The following is a 25,259-nucleotide window of genomic DNA, read 5'->3' on the forward strand; positions in this document are numbered from 1 at the left end:
ATGTGTTTGCTCTTGAGAACGGTTCGCGTAGAAAACTGTGTACCTATGTTAGAAGAGTATTTTTTTAAATTATTATTAATATCATTATTATGTATGCACAGAGCTGAATAATAAATGATTGCTGGAAATGTTTCTATTTCCATTTTTTGTTCGAGTATAACAGTTGAGGAGTAGTATCATGTATGCAACGATTCGTGTTGAAATATAACCTAAAAAGTATACGCTTCGTTTTATTGTCTAATCCTATTCCGCTACAATATTCAATAAAAGCAATGTGTAGTAATAAAATTTCTGATCTTTTTCGTCTTTGTTAATTATTCTCTTGTTTCTAATTCAAAAACTATTCCGCCGCTACCGAAGAGGGCGTAACTGTTCTTGTCGTCGACAGTATTGTTTACTATTGCTCCTTCGAATACGAGCAAGGAATTCATATTGCGTTTCTCTCGTTCTGAACGTATTCTGGCGAGCGTAGACCCACGCTGGAGGTTCTTATGAATATTTATTGTTGAAACGCCGTCTTCTTCTACACTTTCTTCCGCATCGCGCAATAGTTTTTAACGGTCGGTCGATCATATACGCGCGCGTCTCGTTCTGTCGTTTGGTTCCTATGCGCGCAAACAGGCCTCCGAACAAGGAGGAGGTGAACGAGGCAACGTGCGGAGGTGGCAGTGCGGAGGCACCGGCGAAAGAGTCGTTGAACTACAAAACAACAGACGTGGACTGGCGGCCTAAAAACCTCGGAGGAAGAAGGCGGCCTCTCGATTTGTCTCGCTCCGTGCCTAGTAATTGCAGCTCGCTTCTTCAACGTTAAATGTCCTTCTTCCTGGCGGTCGATGAAAGGACGGGGACGACAGGAGTATCAGAGTCAATGAGACGTAAACGCGCGGAAATTAATACGAGTATAATGAGGGATGGAATGGAGGGCCCTTCCTCGTCTGCTGCACGCATCAAACGTAACGTTCTTGCATTAAGCTAAGTGCACCTAATTTCGACGCTAACCCAGTCACCGACACTTTCAATCTATCTCATCGATAAACTGAGAAAGTATAATTATTACACTGTGAGAAAGTGTGCTATTATAAAATATATTTCTTATTCTTTTGGTTGCTCTTAAACGGGTATTTTGGTATAGATATTTGAAAAGATCAATTTTTCTCTTTTTTACAATGCTTATTAACCATATGGATTGAAATTTAAAAATAAAGGAAATATAAATATTGTGACACTATGAGAAAGTGTGTTTTTATTATGAAGTATATTTGTTATTTTTTTGGTAGCTCTTAAAGGGGTATTTTGGTCTAGAAATTTGTAAATATCCATTTTTCTTTTTTCTACAATGCTCATCAACCATATGGATTGATATTTAAAAATCAAGGAAGTATAATTATTATAAAATATATTTGTTAAATTTTTGGTTGCTCTTAAAGGGATATTTTGGTCTAGAAATTTGAAAAGATCAATTTTTCTTTTTTTTACAATGCTTATCAACCATATGGATTGAAATTCAAAAATCAAGGAAGTATAATTATTATAAAATATATTTGTAATATTTTTGGTTGCTCTTACAGGGGTATTTTGGTCTAGAAATTTAAAAAAATCAATTTTTCTTTTTTTTACAATGCTTATTAACCATATGGATTGAAATTCAAAAATCAAGAAAGTATAATTATTACACTGTGAGAAAGTGTGTTTCTATTATAAAATATATTTGTTATTTTTTTGTTGCTTTTAAAGGAGTATTTTGGTCTAGAAATTTGAAAAGATCAATTTTTCTTTTTTTTACAATGCTTATCAACCATATGGATTGAAATTCAAAAATCAAGAAAGTATAATTATTACACTGTGAGAAAGTGTGTTTCTATTATAAAATATATTTGTTATATTTTTGTTGGCTTTTAAAGGAGTATTTTGGTCTAGAAATGTGAAAAGATCAATTTTTCTTTTTTTTACAATGCTCATCAACCATATGGATTGAAATTTAAAAATCAAGGAAGTATAATTATTATAAAATATATTTGTTATATTTTTGTTGGCTTTTAAAGGGGTATTTTGGTCTAGAAATTTGTAAATATCCATTTTTCTTTTTTTTACAATGCTCATCAACCATATGGATTGAAATTTAAAAATCAAGGAAGTATAATTATTATAAAATATATTTGTTAAATTTTTGGTTGCTCTTAAAGGGGTATTTTGGTCTAGAAATGTGAAAAGATCAATTTTTCTTTTTTTTACAATACTTATCAACCATATAAATTGAAATTCAAAAATGGGTGACTGGAAATTGCTTCTTAAGTCCGTAATATTTTTATACATTCATTTTTTAAAAAGTAGACATCTTAGAAATGTATATTGGGGCATTTACCTTAGACTTAAGGGGGTATTCTTGTCTAGAATTTAAAAAAATTGATTTTTATTACACTTTTTTAAAATATATGTCGTTGAAAATATGTTTGCAACAGGATTTGTTTTAATTCGTAATATTTATGAAGTTACAGCCGTTTGAAGAGCACAACTCGTTATTGTAAAACGTGTTTTTCTCGAAACCACATTTTTTGGACTGATGTGTACGATATTTTAAGTTCTAAACAAATTTTTTTATTCTTGCATACTTTTTAAATATGTTATAGATTCATAAAATCCAAAAGAAAAGGGAGTATTTTAACTTCAAAGTGCCGTCATTTTTTTAATTATCGAGATTTTTAATTTTTGGCGCTTAACGTTATAGTCATATTCTGATTAATGTTTCAGATTAAAGAAACAGTCGTAATCATGCACACCAGCAAGACACTTTTTCTTTACAATTCTTTTTTTAACTAGACACAGTTTACGTAAATTGTTATTTTTAGTTTACAAAAATAATTTGTATACTTTATAGTATATAAAAAATTTTAGTTTCATTTTTTAAAAATCTCGAAAGAAGCTGAAAATATAATATCACATTCTAGACAAGAATACCCCCTTAAAATGCAGGATATTATAAGATAACTTCTACGTTATTTTTATTATCGTATTTAAAATATCAGTGTGACCCTTCCTATATACGGTGTTCCACATAAACGTCGAACTCGTTTCGGTATATTTGTCTTGAGAATATATTTGGAGGTTGTATAACTCAAGCAAAGGGTCGGGGAGAGAATATTAAAAATAGAACGAAACGAGAATTAGGGTGCCAGTAACATTTGCAAACTGAATACCAAAATATTTGTTTTGATTTAAATGTGTAGAAAATATATTTATTTAGGTTTTCAAATTTCAAATTATAAACTGTGATTTTAACAAAAGATAAATATAAGAGTACAAATTTAAATTACTGTCTGATATAACAAATTTATTACAGTGAATTTATTCAAAAATTTTTAACTTGACAAATATTTTATTTTGCTTCTTTTAGAAAATGATAAAAAAATTAAAAGAACAATGTGACGTAACGAAAGAAAAATTCAGAATTAGTATTTATGTGTGAAACGGCAGTAGTAGAAATTATTATGGAAGTACTAAATCTCTCCTTTCTATAGAAATTATTTTATAAACATGAGATTGAAGATAGATAAAACGGGACTGAAATAAATTCGATGGAACATTGGCACGAGCAGCTGTAGGTCAAGACAGCTGAATTTTACCGTTCCGTTTCGTGAAACCCTCGATCATTATAATGCACTTTTGCGTCAAGTATTCTTATTTATGAATGGCAACTACGAATCACCAGGATGACGCGGTAGCAGCCAACAAAAACACAAATTTCAAATAACGAATAGAGGATAAACTTTGATCCGTAATTTGTTTACTAAAAATCACAATTTGAATTGTAAAATAACGAAATGCTCTAACGAGTGCTTTTAATTATAATAAAAAAATTCATAAACCACAGTTTGAGAAACACTGCATTATTTTAATAAAATTTCGCCGATCTCTGGCAGCCATCTATACGCGCCAAGGTATACGTTGTCTTATTTTGATTTTTCTGAACGCACGAAACACGCTCGTACGTAATTGCAAAACTCCTCAATGAATCTAGATTCCTTGGCGAAATTGTGTAACTCGTAGCACGAAGCCGAGAAAGCAAATCGATCCTCGGACAAAAAGAACGGGAGGTCGTTGAAACGGGATAGCACCAAGCCTTTGAAATGAAATATTATCTCTCGGTATTACATAGATGCTAAATACTAATCGCATATCACGCTTTACGCTAGTTTCGATCATGCTGCAAGGCCAACGTCTATCAACCTGAGATTGTATTTTCTCAAGATTCGTCATTTTTCACGGCGGTTCGACACGAAACTCGAGAATTCTCGAGCACGGTCGTTACTGTCATCTACAATTCATCTTCCGTTCACGTAAACAATAAAAATGTATGAACGATCACGCTTCTAGACAAAGAATATGGACAATGGCACTAGACGTCGTTCATTAATACAGAGAAGAAAAGCGTGACGTAATTCCATATATTCGACGGAAAATCGATGCTTTGAAATCTAACTTTAACCGCGATAATTCCGTCGGTAATTTCGAATGCACCTGCAAACAGCGCTGTTTCCGTTGCATATTTTTAACCTTTAACCGGATGGTGACGTACTTACGATCGCCTGGGCTTTTTGCGTTTCAAATAGAAATGAGAACGCGTTTTCTGGAACCCTTCTTTCTAGGAGTCATCGTCGTTTATTATACAGGATGTTCGGCCAGCCTTGGGAAAAATTTTGATGGGAGATTCTAGAGGCCAAAATAAAACGAAAATCAAGAATACTAATTTGTTGATTCAGACTTTATTAAAAAGTTATTAACCCAGTCCATTTTTCTGGGGCATTAGAGATCCATTAATACTTATTGTTTGAATTTTGAATCATTAAAATCTTTCAATCTGTCCAGAAATTATGATTTTTTGAACATACGCATGAGATGTTGGGGAAACATTTCTGGCCACACAGTACATTTTTGATAAAGAATTTTTTTCTCGAAAGTACGCAGAAATTCGGGGGTGTGTCTATTCACCAAAAATGATTATAATTGACCCCCGCAATCGAAAATAATTTTTCCAGGACGATTTGAAATTTTTTAATTTCACCAAAAAATTTCAGCACTTTCTCGAATTTCTTTCTGGAAACTGAGTAAGATTTTGGGGGTGTGTCTATTCACCAAAAATTATTGTAATTGACCCCAACAGCCGAAAATAATTTTCCCAGAACGATTTGAAAATTTTTTTTTCGTTGAAAAATTTAGGCACCTGTCGATTTTTCTTAAAAATTCCGTTTTCATTTTTAGTAATTTTGTTTGACGTCCTACAGAAAAGTTGTCTAATACTTTTTTGTAGGTACTCATGAGCTCTACTTCAGAAAAAAGTTTCATTGAAATATATTCACTATTGTAGGAGTTATGGCTGTTTGAAAATTGGACCATTTTTGTGGGGTTTTTCTCATTTTGCGGGAACAGGGACCAACTTTTCGAATATTTTTGCGATTTGTACATATTCTCCATTAAAATACGCGTTGTTTGCCTTTTTAAACATTAAAATCCTTCAATCCGTTCAAGAGTTATGACATTTTAAAGATTCGCATGAATTCCCAGGGAAGTATTTCTGGCCTCGCATTAGATATTTTTTTTTTCTTAAAAATGCATAGGATTTCGGGGTATGTTTATTCACCAAAAATGCTTGTAACTGACCCGTGTAACTTAATATAATTTTTTTAGTATGATGTGAATTTTTTTAATTTCGTCTAAAAATTTCAGTATATACTTGAATTTTTTTCTCGAAAATGCGCCGGATTTCGGAGGCATGTCTATTCACCAAAAATTATTGTAATTAAGCCCCGCAACCAAAAATAATTTTTTCAGAATGATTTGAAATTTTTTAATTTAATTTTTTAATAACTTTTTAACGAAGCCTCAGTCAAGAAATTGATATTCTTGATTTTCGTCTTATTTTAAAATTTTTCCCAGAGGTGGCCGAACACCCTGTATAATTATTGAATTGGTATTATATTCTTTTACCTCCCTCCCTCCACAATGTATACGTCTAACTGTTTAACGAACTTCGAAGGATTTATTAGTGACCTTATCTCCACGTATTTATGCGCTTTCTCCGACAGCAGTTTCTTCCACTTCGACGTAAAATCTTTTATTTACACCGGCGGCTTATGCAAAGAACTTTCCAAAGTGCAAAATGCACGCCATTGAAAAAAAAAACCGCAAAATCAACATCCATACTGTTCTTGTCCTATCCCAATAAATCTTCGATTCTACTTGCGTGTGTTGGACGTTATAATAAGCATAGAATCGTAATCTTTCGAAACGAGTCGCGGCAACGCGCGATTTTCTCTGTCCCAGAAATGATTCTGATTAGAATAGTGACGTAACTAACGCGTATGCATAGTAAATGACCCATTAGATTATCTCTATTCTATTCCTCCATCGTCCGTGTCCGTTTTCTCGCGCAACGTAACTACGATTTTCACCGAGGATTTCACCTGTGGACGAATAATTTTTAACCAGAGATGGGCAAAATTTTATTAGTATAAAAACGAAAACTCTGATACTTGTACAATTCTAAATAATACTAATTTAATTAAGACTGCTATAAAATAACAATTACACCATCGAATTATCGAATATTTTTGTGTTTCATATTTTGTTTGTAACTACTATTGCCTGGGGAAATCCTTTTACAAAAGCTACCTAATGAATTGTAAAATAAATCGATGGCAGAACGTTGGATTTCAACAAAATTAATTTAAAGTGAGAAACTGGTTGGAACAAAAAGTGCTACGCAAATGTAAATGTAACAGTAGCGATACAATTAAAGAACAAAACGTTTATTCGAGCAATTCATTGATTTTGCGAAACATGTACATCAATTACAGAAATTCAAACAATTCGACACTTGGACCTTATTTTTAGATTCTTGTTAGACATTCTGACTTAAAAATGTGATCCAAATGTAAAATCCTTTCAATTTTCATGATTAATGTGCTCTGTAATGTCTAATAGAATTATTTAAATACGTAAATATAATATTTACTATATTAATATAATATTATATATTATATTATGTATTATATAATATATAATATTATGTATTTAATAATATATTGCTGACTCATAACAGATCAGTTAATATTTCATTATTATTACTAATTTATCGATAACATTTGAATAGTGTAATAATGAAATTGTTTCAATCTAATATAATATCTTCATAGAGAAATTAGTATATAGTTACAAATGCAAGTTATGCAACCAGCAAACTACGTTTAAAAAATTAATACATCTTTTTCTATTCGCATTACTTCATTCCTAACGTACGAAACTATCAATGTTTATAAAATATTTATGTTTCCAAAGACCATTTTACGAAAGATAATAATAAAATACTAAGAAAGAGATGAAGGTGTTCTTCGCGAAATTGAAAGCTTCAAAAAAAGTCAAGAAAAAATCATCTACAAGGAGACCTGCCAGAAGAAAGGCTCGATTGCATCAGCCATTTTCTTTCCACAGTTCAGAAAAACTACTCCCACTGATGCAAGTATACAAATTGTGTCGGCAAAAACCAAGTTTCTTATATCAAATGTAAACTGTATTTATGCTTATTCAAAAAAGAATTCTAAAAACCATAAACCACGGAAATTGTTCTTTCTACTATTTTTTATCAATTTCTTTCATCTTCATTGAGCTTTGAGATTGATATAACACTTCCGCATTTCTTGGCGAATACTTTATTCTGTATTATTGTACAACACTAAATTATATTACATTAAATAAATTATTATTACACAGCACTAAACTAACAATGTTTCTATATGTATAGTAGTATTTCAATCTTTTGTTCATAAAGTACGTATAACACGCATACACATCTCACATTCACACTCATGTAGAATTTTTTATTGATCATATACAGCGTGTTCGGCCACCCCTGGGAAAAATTTTAATGGGGAATTGTAGAGGCCAAAATAAGAAAATCAAAAATACCAATTTGTTAATTGAGGCTTCGTTAAAAAATTATTAACAATTAAATTCAAATCGTTCTAGAAAAATTATTTTTGACTAAGGGGATCAATTACAATCACTTTTGGTCATTACACATACCTCTGAAATCCTATCCACTTTCGAGAAAAAAAATCAGGTAGGTGTTGAAATTTTTCGGCGAAAAATAAATTTTTCAAATCGTTCTAAAAAAATTATTTTCGATTGTGGGGGTCAATTACAATCATTTTTGATCATTACACATACCCCCGAAATCCGACGCACTTTCGAGAAAATAATTCTTTACCGAAAATCTAATTAGGTGCCTAAATTTTTCGACGAAAAGAAAAAATTTCAAATCGTCCTGGAAAAATTATTTTCGATTGCGGGGGTCAATTACAACCATTTTTGGTCAATAGACATACCCCCGAAATCCTACTCAGTTTCGAGAAAAAAATTCCTTACCGAAAATCTAATTTCTGGCCAGAAAGGTCTGCCCGAATTTTTATGTGAATCTTTAAAACGTCATAACTTCTGAACGGATTGGTCGATTTTAATGTTTAAAAAAGCAAACTACGCGTATTTTGATGGAGAATATGTACAAATCACAAAAATATTCAAAAAGTTGTTCCTTGGACCCGTAAAATGAGAAAAACCCCATAAAAATGGTCCAATTTTCAAACAGCCATAACTCCGACAATTGTACATATATTTCAATGAAACTTTTTTCTGAAGTAGAGCTCATGGGTACCTACAAAAAAGTATTAGACAACTTTTCTGTAGGACGGCAAGCGAAATTATTAAAAATCAAAAACGAATTTTTAAGGAAAATCGACAGGGGGTAGGTGCCTAAATTTTTCGTCGAAAAAAAAAAATTTTAAATCGTTCTGAAAAAATTATTTTCGGTTGCGGGGGTTAATTACAATCATTTTTGGTGAATAGACATACCTTCGAAATCCTACCCACTTTCGAGAAAAAAATTTCAGAAGGTGTGAAATTTTCCGACAAAATTAAAAAATTTTAAATCGTTCTAAAAAAATTATTTTTGATTGCAGGGACCAATTATAATAATTTTTGGTCATTAAACATACCCTTGAAATCCTAACCATTTTCGAGAAAAAAATTCCTTACCGAAAATATAATTTCAGGCCAAAAATGCTTCCCGTAAATTTCATGCGAATCTTTAAAACACCATAACTTCTGAACGAATTGGACGATTTTTATGTTCAAAAAGCCAAACGCCGCATATTTTAGTGTAGAATACGTAACAATTATAAAAATATTGGAAAGGTTGTTCCTTGGACCCGTAAAATGAGAAAAACCCCATAAAACTGGTCCAATTTTCAAACGGCCATAACTCTTACAATAGTGAATAGATTTCAATGAAACTTTTTTCTGAAGTAGAGCCCATAGGTACCTACAAAAAAGTATTAAACAACTTTTCTGTAGGACATCAAGCAAAATTATTAAAAATCAAAAACGAATTTTTAAGGAAAATCGACAGGGGGTAGGTGCCTAAAATTTTCGACGAAAAAAAAAAATTTTAAATCGTTCTGGAAAAATTATTTTCGGTTGCAGGGGTCAATTACAATCATTTTCGGTGAATAGACATACTCCCAAAATCCTAACCATTTTCGAGAAAAAAATTCAGTATTGGCGGAACTTTAAACGTTAATAACTTCTTAACGAAGCCACTATCAACAAATTGGTATTCTTGATTTTCGTCTTATTTTGGCCTCTAGAATCTCCCATTAAAATTTTTCTCAGAGTTGGCCGAATACTCTGTACATATGATCAATAAAAATGTCCATGCTAGACACAAAATACCATTATAGATATAAACAAAGAACCTAACCCATACAAAATATTTAACACACAATTCATATTGTCCTTTACATTCAAGCTGTTTGATATTTTAACAACGTTTAAACACTTTCTAACAATACCCTAATGAACCTGATCCGTGTACATATACTTTTAACAAATTTCTCACGCCGTTTTAATTATAAACTGTTAATATTAAAGTGTTTGATTTGTTATATATTGTTCTATACGTTCTACAGCATTCTGTGTGTGTCTCTTTAATGATAAATTATTCAATGAACCGTAATTTTGTTTTCTACGATGCATTTAGTATATTATATCGTTATGTTGATAACAATACATTTTCCAATCACAAATTTATTACGAAACACGACTTTCAAACTCGTTTACTAAATGCACCAGCGTGTGCAATCGACGATACACACGATTTGAGTGTCTAGTTGCGCGAAAACGGGCGGTACTCGAAGCGTTAAGGGCGACGATTCTTTCTAAAACCAAAACATTCATTTATCCACGCTCGACGCCCCGGATCAATCGAATCTCTTTTTTTCTTTAGTTTACACGGCTCTGCCATTGGCCGTTACGACGAAATCGTTACAATTTACCAAAGGTAACCTTAAACGGGTCCGAAGTCCAATACGACGAAAAAGAAAATTTCGTTATCATTCGCGTCCAACGTACGATATATTTTCGCAAGCAGTCGTTCTTCGAAGCCCCATTTTCGAGGCTTCCCTCGCTATAAGGTGGTTTTCTCGAACGTTATGTATACATAATAAGTATACATGTATGGTATGTATATACATCTAACGTATATACATAGGCATATACGTACGTGTATCCATGCTATATAGACAAGGGGTTACAATGCCTCGTGTGACGCAGCAGCAACCCGAAGGGTGGGGACCCTGCCGCGTATGTGCTCCTTCTCCCTACCGTATATAATGCTCCCTCCCCCTCTACTTCTTGCCCTTCCCTTCGCCCACTCCCCCGACCGCCCACCATTCGACTCTACCCATCGCCCCTATTCTCCCCACCGATGCTCGCTCCCAACGCCCCTCTGTGTATCCCAGCGACGTTGCCGGGTGTTACATAATAGCTGGACGGCGTTGCCAGGTTTCTACGAACGGACACGCGACGTTGCCAACTCTCGAACCGGTGTACCATGTCGCGTTGCCTGTTCGCCTGGCTTGCCTGCCTGCCTACCTTCCTACCCACCAGTCTGGTTAAGCTCAGCCCAGACCCGTATTCAGGATCTTTGGACAGTCTTCGTTGCAATTAGACGGACCTTCGTAAAATTGGCTGGAATAAAATCACGCCGGAATAATTCCCCTCTGTGATATACTTTTTGCCTTAACCCAATTTACACACGTATCTATTTTACCGATTAGTACTGTGTACACTTCGCGCATTAACCCTTTTCACTTGGAATGCCAAGCGTGCTGACAACGAAGAAAATTATGTAGAATCGTATAAATAATATTTTTGAATTTATCTTTAGTTTCTTATATTATACATTTTGTATTATAGTTTCTTATTTCGTTAAGTTCAAGATGGCTTATACTTCGATCGAAACGTTCAAATTGAATTTTAATTTTAAATTAAATTTTCTTAATCCACTTGTGATATTACGTTCAAGAAAACCGACACCATTTATGGTTAGTTTGGTATTTTCCTTTAATCCTCGACTTATGTTATCATCTGTACTAACGATCAAATTGAGAGGGTTTATCCGTAATGGCATCAATTGTAAATTGCTTAACAAGAAGTTATACGATTGTTGAACACCTTCTAAGATCTGAGCAGGTTTTAATGTACGTTCTATTTCGAAATTCTTATGAATTCTAGAGTAATTAATGAAAATATTCAAAAACATGAACAATTTTATGAATTTTTTTGCTCGATTCTACATAGTTATTCAATCAAGTCCCGTTATCTGGAAAACAATGGCACCCAAGAGAAATCAATTTTGCACTAATCTACAACAAATAAGAAAATTAAATAAACAAGATTTGATATTTTAATTGATTAGGAAGTATTTGTCTTCAAATTCGCAAGAGATGTAATTTTAATATAAATTTTTAAGTTAATGAATATATATGTAATATAGTATTTTTCTTCAGCGTACAGTATTTCTTTAATCAATTTTTATATGTGATTGTAAGTACACATGTTAAAAATATAAATTGTAAAATTAATTAAACCTAGAGGCTTCTGCTACCACTGATTAATTCAGCAATGAAGGGATTAATACAGACACAAGATGGTATTAATACTAACCGTACGTTAAAGATATTTCCTATAGAACACAGCATAGAAGTTTAGAAGCTCAGAGAAATTTAGAAATTGAAGAGAGCTCTGTGATTATAGTTAGATTATAGGAATTTTCGCTAAGCAGAGATGCACATCCTACACAATATTGTATATTACATGAAAAAATCTTCGCGTTGTTTCAAAATTGACACTATTGCACTTTAGAATATTATTTGCTACAATACACGTTCAATTGCATTTATTTTAAATTTCTGTTAAGTTATTTCAGCAGAAATATGAGAAAAATAATCTGTAAAATGTACCATAATCTAACTCTCACTCTGTTAATTTTCAACTTTCTTCATTATTTATCTACATACCATACCTATATAATATATTTAGAGGGCTTCAATTTATAACATTTTCATTTCTTTTGAAGAGGGTCCATCTTCTTTTGGTCAAAGTGTGAAGTTATTGCTATTATTATCAGTAACTCTTTGCTTATATAATCGAATAAACTTGGACATAATTTTACCTTCGACTGTAATACACTGAACAAAAGAAATTCGACATCCAATTATTTTAAATTTCGGGTATTTACGCATTGCGAAAAAGTCGACGTTGAGATACGCAATTTTACCACCGATAAAGGGGACGTCTTTATTTGGCCCATCTATTATGGCAATTCCCTTTGTCCCTGAGAACTTGGGCCCTTCCCTAGTCCGGATGTCTCGCGCTGGTTCCGGATCTCAGATTACTGGGCCCCTCGAGGCGTTTCAAACGGAGCCTCGCTCTACTTATTCCATGCTTGAAAAATATCAACTCAATATGGTGAGAATGATTCTTTTGTTCTTTCTCCATATAGTAACCTCGTGGCTCCGTTACGCATTAATTTTTCATTCGATATATCATTAAAAGAAATATAACTTTATAATTTGTAATTCGATAAGATATCGTTATCGATCAAATACAAAATATACAGAGTATTATTAAGTAATATGCTATACAGAGCATTTGTATACCCAGGAAGATAGATTAACTTCAATTACGTTACTATTCTACGATATTATGTAAATTATTCTTCGAAATATATTTCACACATCAAATATACTGATTCATTATCTCTCAAAGAGGACTTACGAAGACATTTGTTCTATTTGGAACAATGAACGTTTCAATAAGAAAAAAAGCAACTGTTGTCGATGATAGATGTATTATTTTTCAATATTACAATCTTATCAGATGTTTTGCTGATGCATGACTAAACACATTTACTAGAGGCCAAAATAAGACGAAAATAAAGAATATCAATTTCTTGACTGAGGCTTCGTTAGTAAGTTAGTAAGTTATTAAAAAATTAAATTCAAAAATTTCAAATAATTCTAAAAAAATTATTTTCGGTTGCAGGAGTCGATTACAATCATTTTTGGTCATCACATATACCCCCGAAATCCTACGCATTTTCAAGAAAAAAATTCGAGTAAATACTGATATTTTTAGACGAAATTAAAAAATTTTAAATCGTTCTGAAAAAATTATTTTCGGTTGCGGGGGTCAATTACAATCATTTTTGGTGAATAGACCTACCCCCGAAATCCTACCCAGTTTCTAAAAAAAAATTCAGTACAGTTGGAACTTTAAACGTTAATAACTTTTTAACGAAGCCTCCATCAACAAATTGGTATTCTTGATTTTCGTCTTATTTTGGCCTCTACAATCTCTCATTAAAATTTTTCCCATGGGTGGCCAAACACTGTATACAGAAATATATATTTTATTGTATCGAATTCAAATTATTTTACCAGATGTTATTTAAAATAATTGTGTGCTAGTTTAAATAGTCAAATGATTTTTCCCTATATTGTTCCGTTATTTGGCAAAAATTATTTGTAAATAATTTATTATGTCTCATACGACTAATTAACTGTTTCAGAATGTTGCATAGAATGACACAATGTAAAAAATAAAGTAAATAGGAGTTAAAAGTTCATTGCCCAAAGAAAGAAAAACCAAGATTCCATGGGAAAATTATAATAAATCGTAGATCCCGAATACATAATGCGGTACAATTAAGTTGGGATGGGGATCCACGAAGTGGGATTATTTTTTAATCCGAAAGGTTAGACCTTGAAATCTACAAAAACGCACGGTTCTGACAGGGCCCAAGACGAGTCGCGACGTTGCCAATTTCATTGCAGTACGCGCCACCGGCAACGTCGCTGCGAACTCTATCGATTCCAGATCTACAATTTCTCGTGAGCCCTCTGGGTCACTCGAGCACGTTTCCGTGGCATGGTACGTGACTGCAAAAACTATTGCATCCATTATCAAAAGTTACAAAGAACAATGGAGAGAAAGAAAGAAAAAAAAACAAAAGAAAGTACCACGTTGCACGAATATAAATCTCAAGGGTATGCAACTTATTTTGTTTCAAATTTACACATTTAAGTTCATGAAGCATTCTATTAATATCAAACGTAACTAAACGTTATATGCTCTGAAAAACAGGAAAGATCAGCAAATGGTGTGGTTTCGAATACACGGTTATGTATTCTATTTAACATTTCATTTTTCTGTCTGTATTATTTTGTAAAAAAAACTTTTTCTTTATATTCACAATGGTATTTATTTTATTCTTTATCGACGTTTCCATTATAATGTATAATTACAAGGGAAATATAAAGCAATATTTAAAAAACATTTTGTACCGTTATTTGTGCATACTGCATACTTTAAAGAAAAACGAGGACGCCCACGTTTAACAACTATTAAACAAGGTCACTGAACGGTATACTCGCTCCATTCGATTTTATACTACTGAACGATGCTGGAACAAGGATGAATGATATGAGAAATATTCTGAAAACTAAATTTTACTATGTTGTGTAAGAAATTGTGCAATTTAATGCTCTTTATTTATCATGTCTTACGTAGACACCGTACCATAAAAATGTACAAAGATATTATTCTAAATAGTTCCAGGACGTTAGTAATCATAAATACTTTAATTTCTTCGAACATCGTTATTCTTTAAATATGAATGGAATCACTAACTATAAACTTCAAATGAGTCGCGACAAAATTTGTTTCTGCATAAAGTAATGAAAACTGTTAAATCTTGTGTAAATAGGAAATGTGTAATAGCGCGTAACTGGGTGTAGCAATCTTTAATTAAAATGATTTTCAATAAAAAAAATTCCGTCATATTTCATAAGCTTTGCGTGTACATATTTTTCTATTTTCACAAAATTAATATGTTATGCATGGAATGATTCGTTGACGGAATAAAGGCCATTTGGACAAGTCGTAAAAATATGACTGAGGAACAGGAAAATGTTGAGGTCAAGTTATGGGCTTCGGTCAGTCGATGTTTTTGGGACGTCTCGTATGACATCCACCACCTTCGTGAACTCAGCGCCTTAGCCGGTGAAAGTCAGTCGTGTATTCTATGTGGCGAAGAGCCCTTGGATAACATACAACTACGTGTGTACATATGCATACATATATTCACGTACACTCGTACATGTACATCCTGGCATTATGCAGAGGCATGCATAGACTGCATTGTTGTATAAGTATTATACACACTTGACGCATTATAAACTATTCGAACCGATAGTGAGTGCCGGATGGTTCTATCCCGTGTCATACTGGTATCTACAAACTTGAAAACTTTACGAACACATAACGAGTGTACAAAAGCAGAGAACAAAATTGTCATCTAAATAAAATTTCGAATAACGAATAATAAATACGCAGCTTTCTGTGCATTATATTTTATGTGAAACCAAAAGTGATATGTATAACTTTTCACTCAAATGGATCGAAATACTGGACAAACAGAAAAATGTTTTTTAAAGCTTCTACTGATAAAGATTTACGATTGTTTATAGATAAATATCAAAGGAGGTATTAAACGTATCTTGGCTTCGTCTTTTTTGTGTAATGAACGTTTTCAACTAACATGACACTATATTTTTCGTAATTCACTCACGAGCCTACCTATCCTATAATAAAGTCATCGAATACGAAACACCGAACTGTTACTGGCCGTACGATCGTCACGAACGATTAGAATTTCTCGAGAACGAGTACATTTTGTCGACACTTTGAAAGAAAAACCTCTGTATCGGGATCCTCTGAATGGTGAACGAACGACCAACTAATGTGCGAGTTCGCAGAACGATGATCGAGGCAAGTATACGGAGTGCTCCGTTTACCAAGCTGCCAACTCAGTCGATTCGCCGTGCGAGAGGGCAAAAGATGCGACGTTGCCGTGCCAACAATACGTAAACGACCGGCGCAGATACGGCAACGTCGCGAAACGAGAGACACGCTACGAGACACGAAGGAGAAGGCAACGTAGTCGTTTCGGTCTGAAACGCAATGCCGGCCACTTGCCAGATACCGTACCACGCACCAGGGTCGATGGATGAAGAAATTTGGCGGTTTCAGCTCCTTCGTGCAGGTGCTCTTGGGGAAGACCTCGACGTCTTAAATCCCAAAACCCCTTTGCAAGGAAACGGCACGGAACTCGAGGGAATTACTGTTAGGATCGAGACCATGGATGGATAAAATTTTTACCGGATCAGAATTCTTTAACTAGATACCTGTTTCGGATAACGAATGAAAAATTAATAACTTTCTATACATGTCTCGTTGAATGAAACTCGGAATTTCAATTACATAATGAAATATCTCACAGTGAGCAAGTAAAAATGTAACTATTGCGTTGGATAATCGTCATAAATAAATTGCTACACGATCTTTCCCATTTTTGGTCAGTCAAATTTTTTAGTTATTTGAATATTTAAACGTTTCAGTGATTAGTCCAGTTTTAACTAAGTTATTATAAAATTCCAACCCTTGAATTTGAGGTTATTTGTTAGAAATTATGTAATAGCGTCTTAAAAACAAAATACTGAAATTATACATTAAGATGAATGGAAACACAATGTGAATAGAATAATCATTCGTAGGTTATCTAAAACAATATCAAATATATGTAGTCAAAAAAATACTTTCAAGCTATATCTTGCAATTTCACCTTGCTTTCTCTATTATAATGTTTCATGTTTCCTCCTTATAACGAATAATATCGTTTAATAAATAAATAAAAATATATATTGTGCACGAAATGAGAACGTTTGAGGCGATTACATTTTCATTCGATACTAGACGCATTCTCGGTTGCGTGCAAAGTTCAAGAGATACAAAAGAAATGCGGCAGAGATACAATACAACAGGGATAATACACTGTGCGGTGAAGATGAAAAGAACATTTTCTTAACGTTTCTGGTTTGCCTAGTCTATAAGATTCGCGATGTAATTAGCCACGATGACGTAACGCGCCAAGGGAGTTGCTTTCCGAATAACTGCGCAATTTTCGACCCTCTGCATCCGTTCCTATTAAAGCTGATATTGCTCGAGAAGCCCTTATTGCTATTTTTCTATGAATAACTGTTAAAACATCACAGGTATTTTAAATGGGAAAAACCATATAGCAAAATCTATTCCATTCACGTTGCAACGATTATACAATCCCACAAAACAAAATGCGATCGGACGAAATTCAAAGCATGTCACCAAGTATACGAATTGCAAGGGGATAAAATCTTTAGTGCGACGAAATTACGTCTGAGGCTTTTTATTTGTCAAATATACGAACAGTAAGTTATTCGAATGGTCTCAGCCCAAATTCCGCGAAGAATAATTCTCTTCTCGGACGCCACATAAAATGCATGATTCATTTGAAACACATTTCGACGAAGAAACGTGGAATTCGATTGCCGCTATAAGGAAGAAAAAAAAACACACAAGGCATCGAGCCCTCCGTGCACATAGAAAGCATGTAACTTGGATACATATTTGTGACAGCTCGTATATCATCGTAGCGGCACCAACACACCAAAATACGTGTGACTGGAGGTTGTCGAAGAGTCGAAGGTTTTCGGATGGGTGACGTCGAGTGGAAGACGAGGACGAGGCGCAGAGGGAAGGGTGGGGTGAACATGGGGTGCAGGGGCGCGGTAGGGTGTGGGGTGGGGAGAGATGGGGCAGAGTGAGGCTGGAGAAGGGGAGGTGGTCGACCACGCGCGATCAATATAACAAAATACGCCGGCAACCCGCTCTCACACATATATGTACGCGTGCGCGCTCACACGTACACATTCTCAAGCATTCTGTCAATACATCGACCTACACATACGCGTAAATTGTAAATATAATCTAAACGTGCACGACTCGGGTCGCGTATGCGTGTATGAAAGCGGCGTATACTCTTATCTCCGTGTGAACATAAATTGCAAACGCGGTACGTGTGCATATTACTTGTGCACAGGAATATATATATATGCATGTAGGCACACTCGATGGATACGGTTATATCTCGTATACAATGTGCGCAGAGAAATTCGGAGGTACATTATGTGCTATGCGTGTACGTGTAGGAGAAATGTACGTTTTCAAGTAAGGGAGTGTAACGCGGTGCACGAATACCATTGCACATACTGTACGCGTAAGAATGTAGCGACCGTGCGTTTCAAAACACATCGAATCGAGTTCCAAGTTCGGACTCGGTACGTGCACGGGTGAGAAAAAATCGTCAGCGCTTGCTAGTTTTGGCAGAATTCTTGTTTCAACAATTTCTTAGAAATTGTATTATATTTCCGTAAAAATATGAACGAATAAACAAAAAAATGAACAAATGCGTAGTAAAACATTTAGTTTACTTACTTAATTTAATGAAATGATAGATTATAATTATTTCGCATAACGAAATTTTCAAGTTATTTCCGGATAGCAGTTTTCTTTCCAATATTTTTTAGTAAAAATAGAAAAAATAAATAAAACAATGTTTGAATTTTATTACCTTCATAACTAGAGGTATCAGAAGACAAATTTAAGGTACAAAATAATAAAACTAAACGTGAACACAACTACTACGAAATGATTAAACGATTGAAACACGTGCCTTAAAATTCCCATACTCGCGATACAAAAATTATATAATTATATGTTACGTTCGTTGGAATTATACGATAGATTAAGAATACTGATTAAAAATAAATTGATAACTTTAAAAATGCATTCCAAGAAATATCGCACCATGCGTAACGCTCGTTTGGAGAAACGAGAGGTCAACGGCGTAACGACGCCACCCGCCATTTTAAGGACGAACCTTTAAGGCTATAATGCACGGTAGACGACCGTAAGAACGAAGCCAGTATACATACAAACGAAGTATCGCCAGCTGGCACGTAAAATGTAGCGCCGTTGACAATGCGAATATTCACCAACGCGTGTTTCAAGAAGAAAAATTAATAGCACAATGAAAACTAAAGTCGTTCCTAAAAACATCCGACATCTAACCCCTCTATACTACGTATTTTAATCGTTTGTGCATTCTGTATTTGGAAACATGTTTTGTATAAAATATTTCAATTTATAGAAATATTCTTGATATCTTTCCGTATCTTATGGGGATTATGTGTTCTAAAATAGATAAAAATTCTCTAAATTTAGACAGAATTGCAATCATGAGTAAAGACAATTTTAAAAAATTTTGTAACTATATTTATGAATAGTAAGGAAGATACTTGAATTAAATGGTATAAATTATATTTGTCAGCAGTTTCACATTGCTTAGTACGGTGAAGCTGGTATATAAAGTTAATTTCATAAATTTCTAAATAATTCTTGTTACACCTTTTATAGTTAATATAAATCTAAAGTTTTTGATCTCAAAGCATTATTTGCATTACAATATTACACATAATACTTCTCTCGTTCTTTCATGTAAGTATCCGCAAACTGAGCGCCACTGCGCCACGTCACCGTTAGTTTTCACTTCTGTTTTCCTACTTCGATCTCTGCTCTTTAACAATTTACGTGCATTGTAGATATATTCGTATTTTATATACTATATATTTCTACTTTGTGCATGCAAATGCGACAGAGTATTAAGAAAATAAATATTCTTTACATAAACCATAATGCAGCTATGTTCTTTCAAAACTATAGCTACTATGACTTATACGTGAAGTATTACTTGCATGTTTCAGTTTGCTAACATACAATTCGATCAGAAATTATATGAATTAAAACACTATTCAAACGAAAACGTTGAACAAACGTAATGTATACGTTTTCGGTGATTACTTTACGATTTCCTTCAAAATTACAATCGTGTTAGAAAAAGTATTTTCAAATCTATGTAATTATAAATTGATTCAAAATTTATAAAGAATAGGAAAATATAGAATTTTCTTTTATAACATTCAATAAACAAGTTACAATTATTATATACAAAACAGTAAAATATTTAAATACTAATAAAATGCTATATATTCGATTCAACTGTTTAAAACCTTCTAATGTACTTTTTTTCATAAATATTTACAGAAAGTATAAGCTTTAAATAAAATACGTTTAAGGATGATTGTACATTTACTATAATAGTGAAGCAATTACTATGAAATAAATCCTCCTGTTGTAAATATTCATTTTCATCGTATTTGGTGCTTTCTTTTCTAAACTAAATGCGTGCACTATACGGATCCACGATTTGAGCGCCACTGTCGAACAATAACTTCGTGCCGCTGCGAGCTCTCAAAATGGCTGTCCTCAGCTATTATTACTTCGGGGAAAAAACAAATGACGGCGCGCTCACGCTACGAGGAGAGGAGAGACAGCCAAGGCTCTCTGTATATCACACGTTTGTACGCGCGCGCGCGCACGTGCGTGTACGACATGTATGCAGTGTGGGTGTGTATAGACGCGTTCAGAATCCTCGATCTACGTACGGAGTCAAAAACATCGAGTGCACCTTACGTGTTCCTAAATTCCGGTTCTATCAAACTGATAATGTTTCTTCGCTACGCGAAACATAAACAAACTTGTAAATAACGAACAATTCGCGCGATTTTCCACGCTTTACAGGTCACGAAACATTGTACACGGTATTTTGTACCTCGAATCGACTATATAGCACGGTTTGTATAAAGCCTGGCAGACGCTACGCAGGCATGACCCATAGAGTCATAAAATTCTAGACGAAATTATTGTCGACCGTGTCCAGACTGCGACACAACAATGAAAGTATTCCTACCTCCGCTCTTAAATGTATGCACGAGGACCCGTATTTCCTTTTCGAAAAGTTTACCGTGAAATTACGACTCACGGTAAATTAGGAATATTTCAGGAAATCGAAAGGCCCGTAAATCTCTTTCGGCGTCTCAAAACTTGTGCCTGCATTGGACACTGCCACGGCTACGAGGTACGTCGTAAATGGGAAACTAAACGTGCACTTTGGTGCATTATTAATACCAATGGGGAATGTTCGCAAAAAATTTGTTGTATTCTTTGTGTGTACGTGTACGTGTACGTGTCCATGCGTGTTCCTGATTATACATACATAAGTATGCACACGCATTTACAGTTACGTAAGACGCCTTTTGTTAAAGGCATGTGAAATAAAGCAGAAAAGAAACTCACCGTTTGAAATGCTCTCGTATGCGATCCTCTCGGATGTTTTCCGGCAGATTTCCAACCCACAGGTGACGTGTCTCTCTAACCATTTTGCTCCGAACTCTTCATTTGGGATCGGATGTTGTGGTATCGTTTGGCGGCACTGTACAACGACACACAACTTCGCCCGACGCTAATCACGGCACTCTCACCACACCACCCGATATTCAATACCGCCAGCGGGTCGGCTGAGAAAAAAAAACCCTCTTTTTCTCTCCTTTCCCTATTTACTCTAAATTTTTCTCGTATTCGCGAGAAATCAATGATCCGTGTGGTACTCCGAACGATGCAATTGATTTCCAATTCGATTTACGAGAAACTCGTGTAGCTCGCGACGCACACGCGACAAGACGAAGGAACCGTTACGTGTATTCCACGACGAAGGAAGGAGCTTCCTCCCACTTCGACACTCTCAATTTAATCACTGGCAACAAACAGATTATCACTAGTCACTAGCCGGAAGGTAGTGACCCCAAGCAGGACGAGTGCTGTCGTCAGGGCAGCGCCGTGGAACGATCGGCCGATAGAAGAGGGTGGCTACGGAGCTCTCGCGATAAAATTTTTGCGTCGCGACGCACGCCGACGACGACGACGACGAAGAGGAGGAGACGGAGCCTCGATAGTGGACACCACTGGTGACAACGGCTACAAAGATCAGGACCGTTGCCGAACACCACATCGTATACCACTGAATCGCGTATGAAGAAAGGCGATTAATCACACGTCACACCAAGCACACCGAGCACAACGCGCGGGCGATACATCCCACGCATATTTGTTGAGCAGAATCACACTCGCGTCGATCTACGTAATTTTATGCCTCGTTCTCGTCGTACACCAACAAAGAGGCTATGTACGCTGAAACTCTCGCGGTAACCCCACTAAAAACAATCGATCTACCGACGATAGAACCGTTGCCTTTTCTTCCTGTTAAAATTTCAACGCGTAACCTTTCCGCGCACGACACTACTTTTTCTTTCTTTTTCCTTTTTCCTTCTTTCCTTATTCACTTAGCGTAGTTGCTTCCTATCACATCACTGAATTTTCACCGCTCATACCTCGTTAATGGAATTATACGTCGAATATACATACATGTGTACATATATATATATATATATATTTTTTTTTTTTTTTTTTTATTTTTTGTGAAAGCGAGTCGCGGCTTCTCTACCTTTCTCGCGATCGAATTAACTTGTGTCACGTAACGTGCATTAATCGAAGAAATTAAATCGTATTGGCAAACTCGATCGCTACGATGCACGTTTGTATATGTACGCCTTAAACGCACTCACTTCGTTCACTCGGGCCATGTAACGCGGATGGAGCTGACTTCGCTCCTCCTCACTGCACTACACTACTCGGAGTGACGTCACCGTGGCGGGAGCGTAGTATGGCTCGCTGGCTAGTATCTCTGTTTGGCCCGGTAGTGGGGAACACCGCGTAGGGGAACGAAACGAGTCTACCTCGAAAAGCGGCGGCGGCTTGCAATCGCGATCGTCGCCCGCCAGCCGGTGAAGTGCGCCCCTGGGTGGGGGAAACTTTTCGTGCGTCCCCGGAGGGGAGAGAGTGGGGAGGACTCGTTCGAATCGAAGCAAGGACAGGTAGGGAGAACTCGGGACTCCGGGAGAGAAGGGATAACGGGTCGAACGAGCTAACCCGAACCCCCCCGAGCCGCGCTCGTCCCTTTCGAGCCGGTTCTATCTCTCTCGCGGCTACCTCTCCTCCCTGCTCTTCCCGTCTCTCCGATCGTCGCTCCTTCCCCCCTCTGCCCCTCTTAACGAATCACCCAGCACCCCGTCGTCCCGTCCTCTTTTCGCCTCTTCTCTTTCTACTCTGTCGCTTCTTCGTCCTCTTCCTCCTACCTCGTACCACCACCGCCGTCGCCTCTCAACCGCCATCTTTGTTGTACGCTCTCTCTTTCCATCCTGCTCTCTCCAGGGCCGGTTTAGGGGCAGCCAATTACCCGGGGCATCGGTACTTTCTACCAAGAATAAAGACGGAAAATCGGATTATTACGAAAATAAAAGTACTTAACTTTGTGACGTGCTCTCTAATCAAGGAAGTAACGATCAAACAAACGCGTCGGCTCGATGGCGCGTACGAGCCAATGAAAGATGCACATACTTGACCGATCGCTTTGTCTGTAAATACCATAGATCGAAATTATTCTGGAATAAGTCATCTAGATCAATGATATTTTCACGTTGCATTACTATCTTTTTCTACGACAGAAACGGAATCTGTACAAAAATGATTAATACGTACGTTTGAAGATATTTTCGTCGTATTCGAATAAACTAATTTAAAGAATTCATTCATTGTACTAAACAATCGGTAATGAATTCACTAGTATAAATATTAAAAACATATCAAATACTAAACAATCTAACAGATAAAAGTAGATTGCAAACTATTTTCTTAATTAATAGTGAAATTCTATTAAGGGTTTGATTTTGTATATTTTAACCGTTATGCGATTCTGTCGTGTTCGCTTGTATTTATTTCTGAAACACGGTAAAAATATTCAAATATAAATTAAGATATGAGAATAATAACTGTTTGTGTTAGGTAGGGTGCCAGGGTGCATTTAGCCGAACCTGCCCTTGCTCCATCTTGTTTCCGCTAAAATCGCGTCAAAGTCGTAGATTCATGACGTCGATGTAGTGCCTTCAACTTCACAAGACTTACTGTTCGTTTATCCTTTCGTGACGTATCTTCGTCTCATGGTTCACGACGGACTGCTCATACGGAATTAACTCTATTGGCGACAATACTAAACGTCCGTTTGTCGGTAGAGTACGTCATCGAGGTTAGAGAAAGCGATTTCTGTCGGACTCGAAACGCTTCGTCCGAAAACGGAGGCAATTTCATGACTGTTTCGTACTGACAACGTTGTGAGAACGTTTCGAATGAGAAACGCCTATTGCGTGTTTTGTGCTGGTGATATATAAGACACCTCCAACATAAACCGTGCACATTTAAAGATTGCCCATTTCATTGAAATTAGATATCACATTTTGTTAAATAAACTTACAATTATTTGTGATATTGTTATAAAACTCAGGTTGATTTGTTAAATGTAATATTTGTATCATGTACAGATGTAAAATGTGTAAACAATTATTTACGTTTTTGCAAAAAATCCCAAACAACCTCAAATATCTCACATACGAGAAACGTTACCTCATTTTATATGAACACGAAATTGTAAAATAAATTTAAAGTGTCTCGAATAAATTTGTGTTGATAATAAGAAATAACCTGGTCTGTTATTCACATCTTCAGCTTTGTATCAAACACATAATAGAATAATTCTAAATTATAGTTTTAATATCCATAGTAGTGTCGATTGCATGTAAATACAAAGGATAGTATTAGATCTACTGTAGAATTTCCCAAACTTCTATAGACCGAAATCCATATACATATATTTTATATTTGATGGTTCCGTTAAATATATCGTAAGAATTATCTAGAACGATAATTTACTACTTATTGCACAACCTTCTTCTTTCATTCGTCATTGGATCATTTACCATATATAATTTATTTCTGTAATGGTTGTATGTAAGTAGCATGGATGTACCTCGATCCATAGTTCAGGAAAATGTACGAATACAAATATTTAATTTTTACGTCTGGTGATAACGATGCTATAACGTATTGAAACCCGTTGTACTTATGTGTACTACGTATGTATACAT

At 35.2% G+C, this 25,259-nt stretch overlaps 1 protein-coding gene across 4 annotated transcripts in view; it reads right to left on the bottom strand.

Annotated features, from left to right (window-relative positions):
* Positions 1-23,536, bottom strand: part of LOC143344622 (uncharacterized) — a 132,098-nt gene extending 108,562 nt beyond the window's left edge. For all 4 annotated transcript variants that reach the window (XM_076770837.1, XM_076770836.1, XM_076770839.1 and 1 more), the window contains exon 1: positions 21,523-23,536. In XM_076770837.1, the coding sequence (XP_076626952.1) occupies positions 21,523-21,605 (83 nt within the window). In that variant the 5' untranslated portion in view covers positions 21,606-23,536. The remainder of the gene's footprint in view (positions 1-21,522) is intronic.
* Between the last annotated feature and the right edge of the window lie 1,723 nt (positions 23,537-25,259).

The sequence above is a fragment of the Colletes latitarsis genome, chromosome 8 (assembly GCF_051014445.1).
Source record: "Colletes latitarsis isolate SP2378_abdomen chromosome 8, iyColLati1, whole genome shotgun sequence".
Taxonomy (NCBI): Eukaryota; Metazoa; Arthropoda; class Insecta; order Hymenoptera; family Colletidae; genus Colletes; species Colletes latitarsis.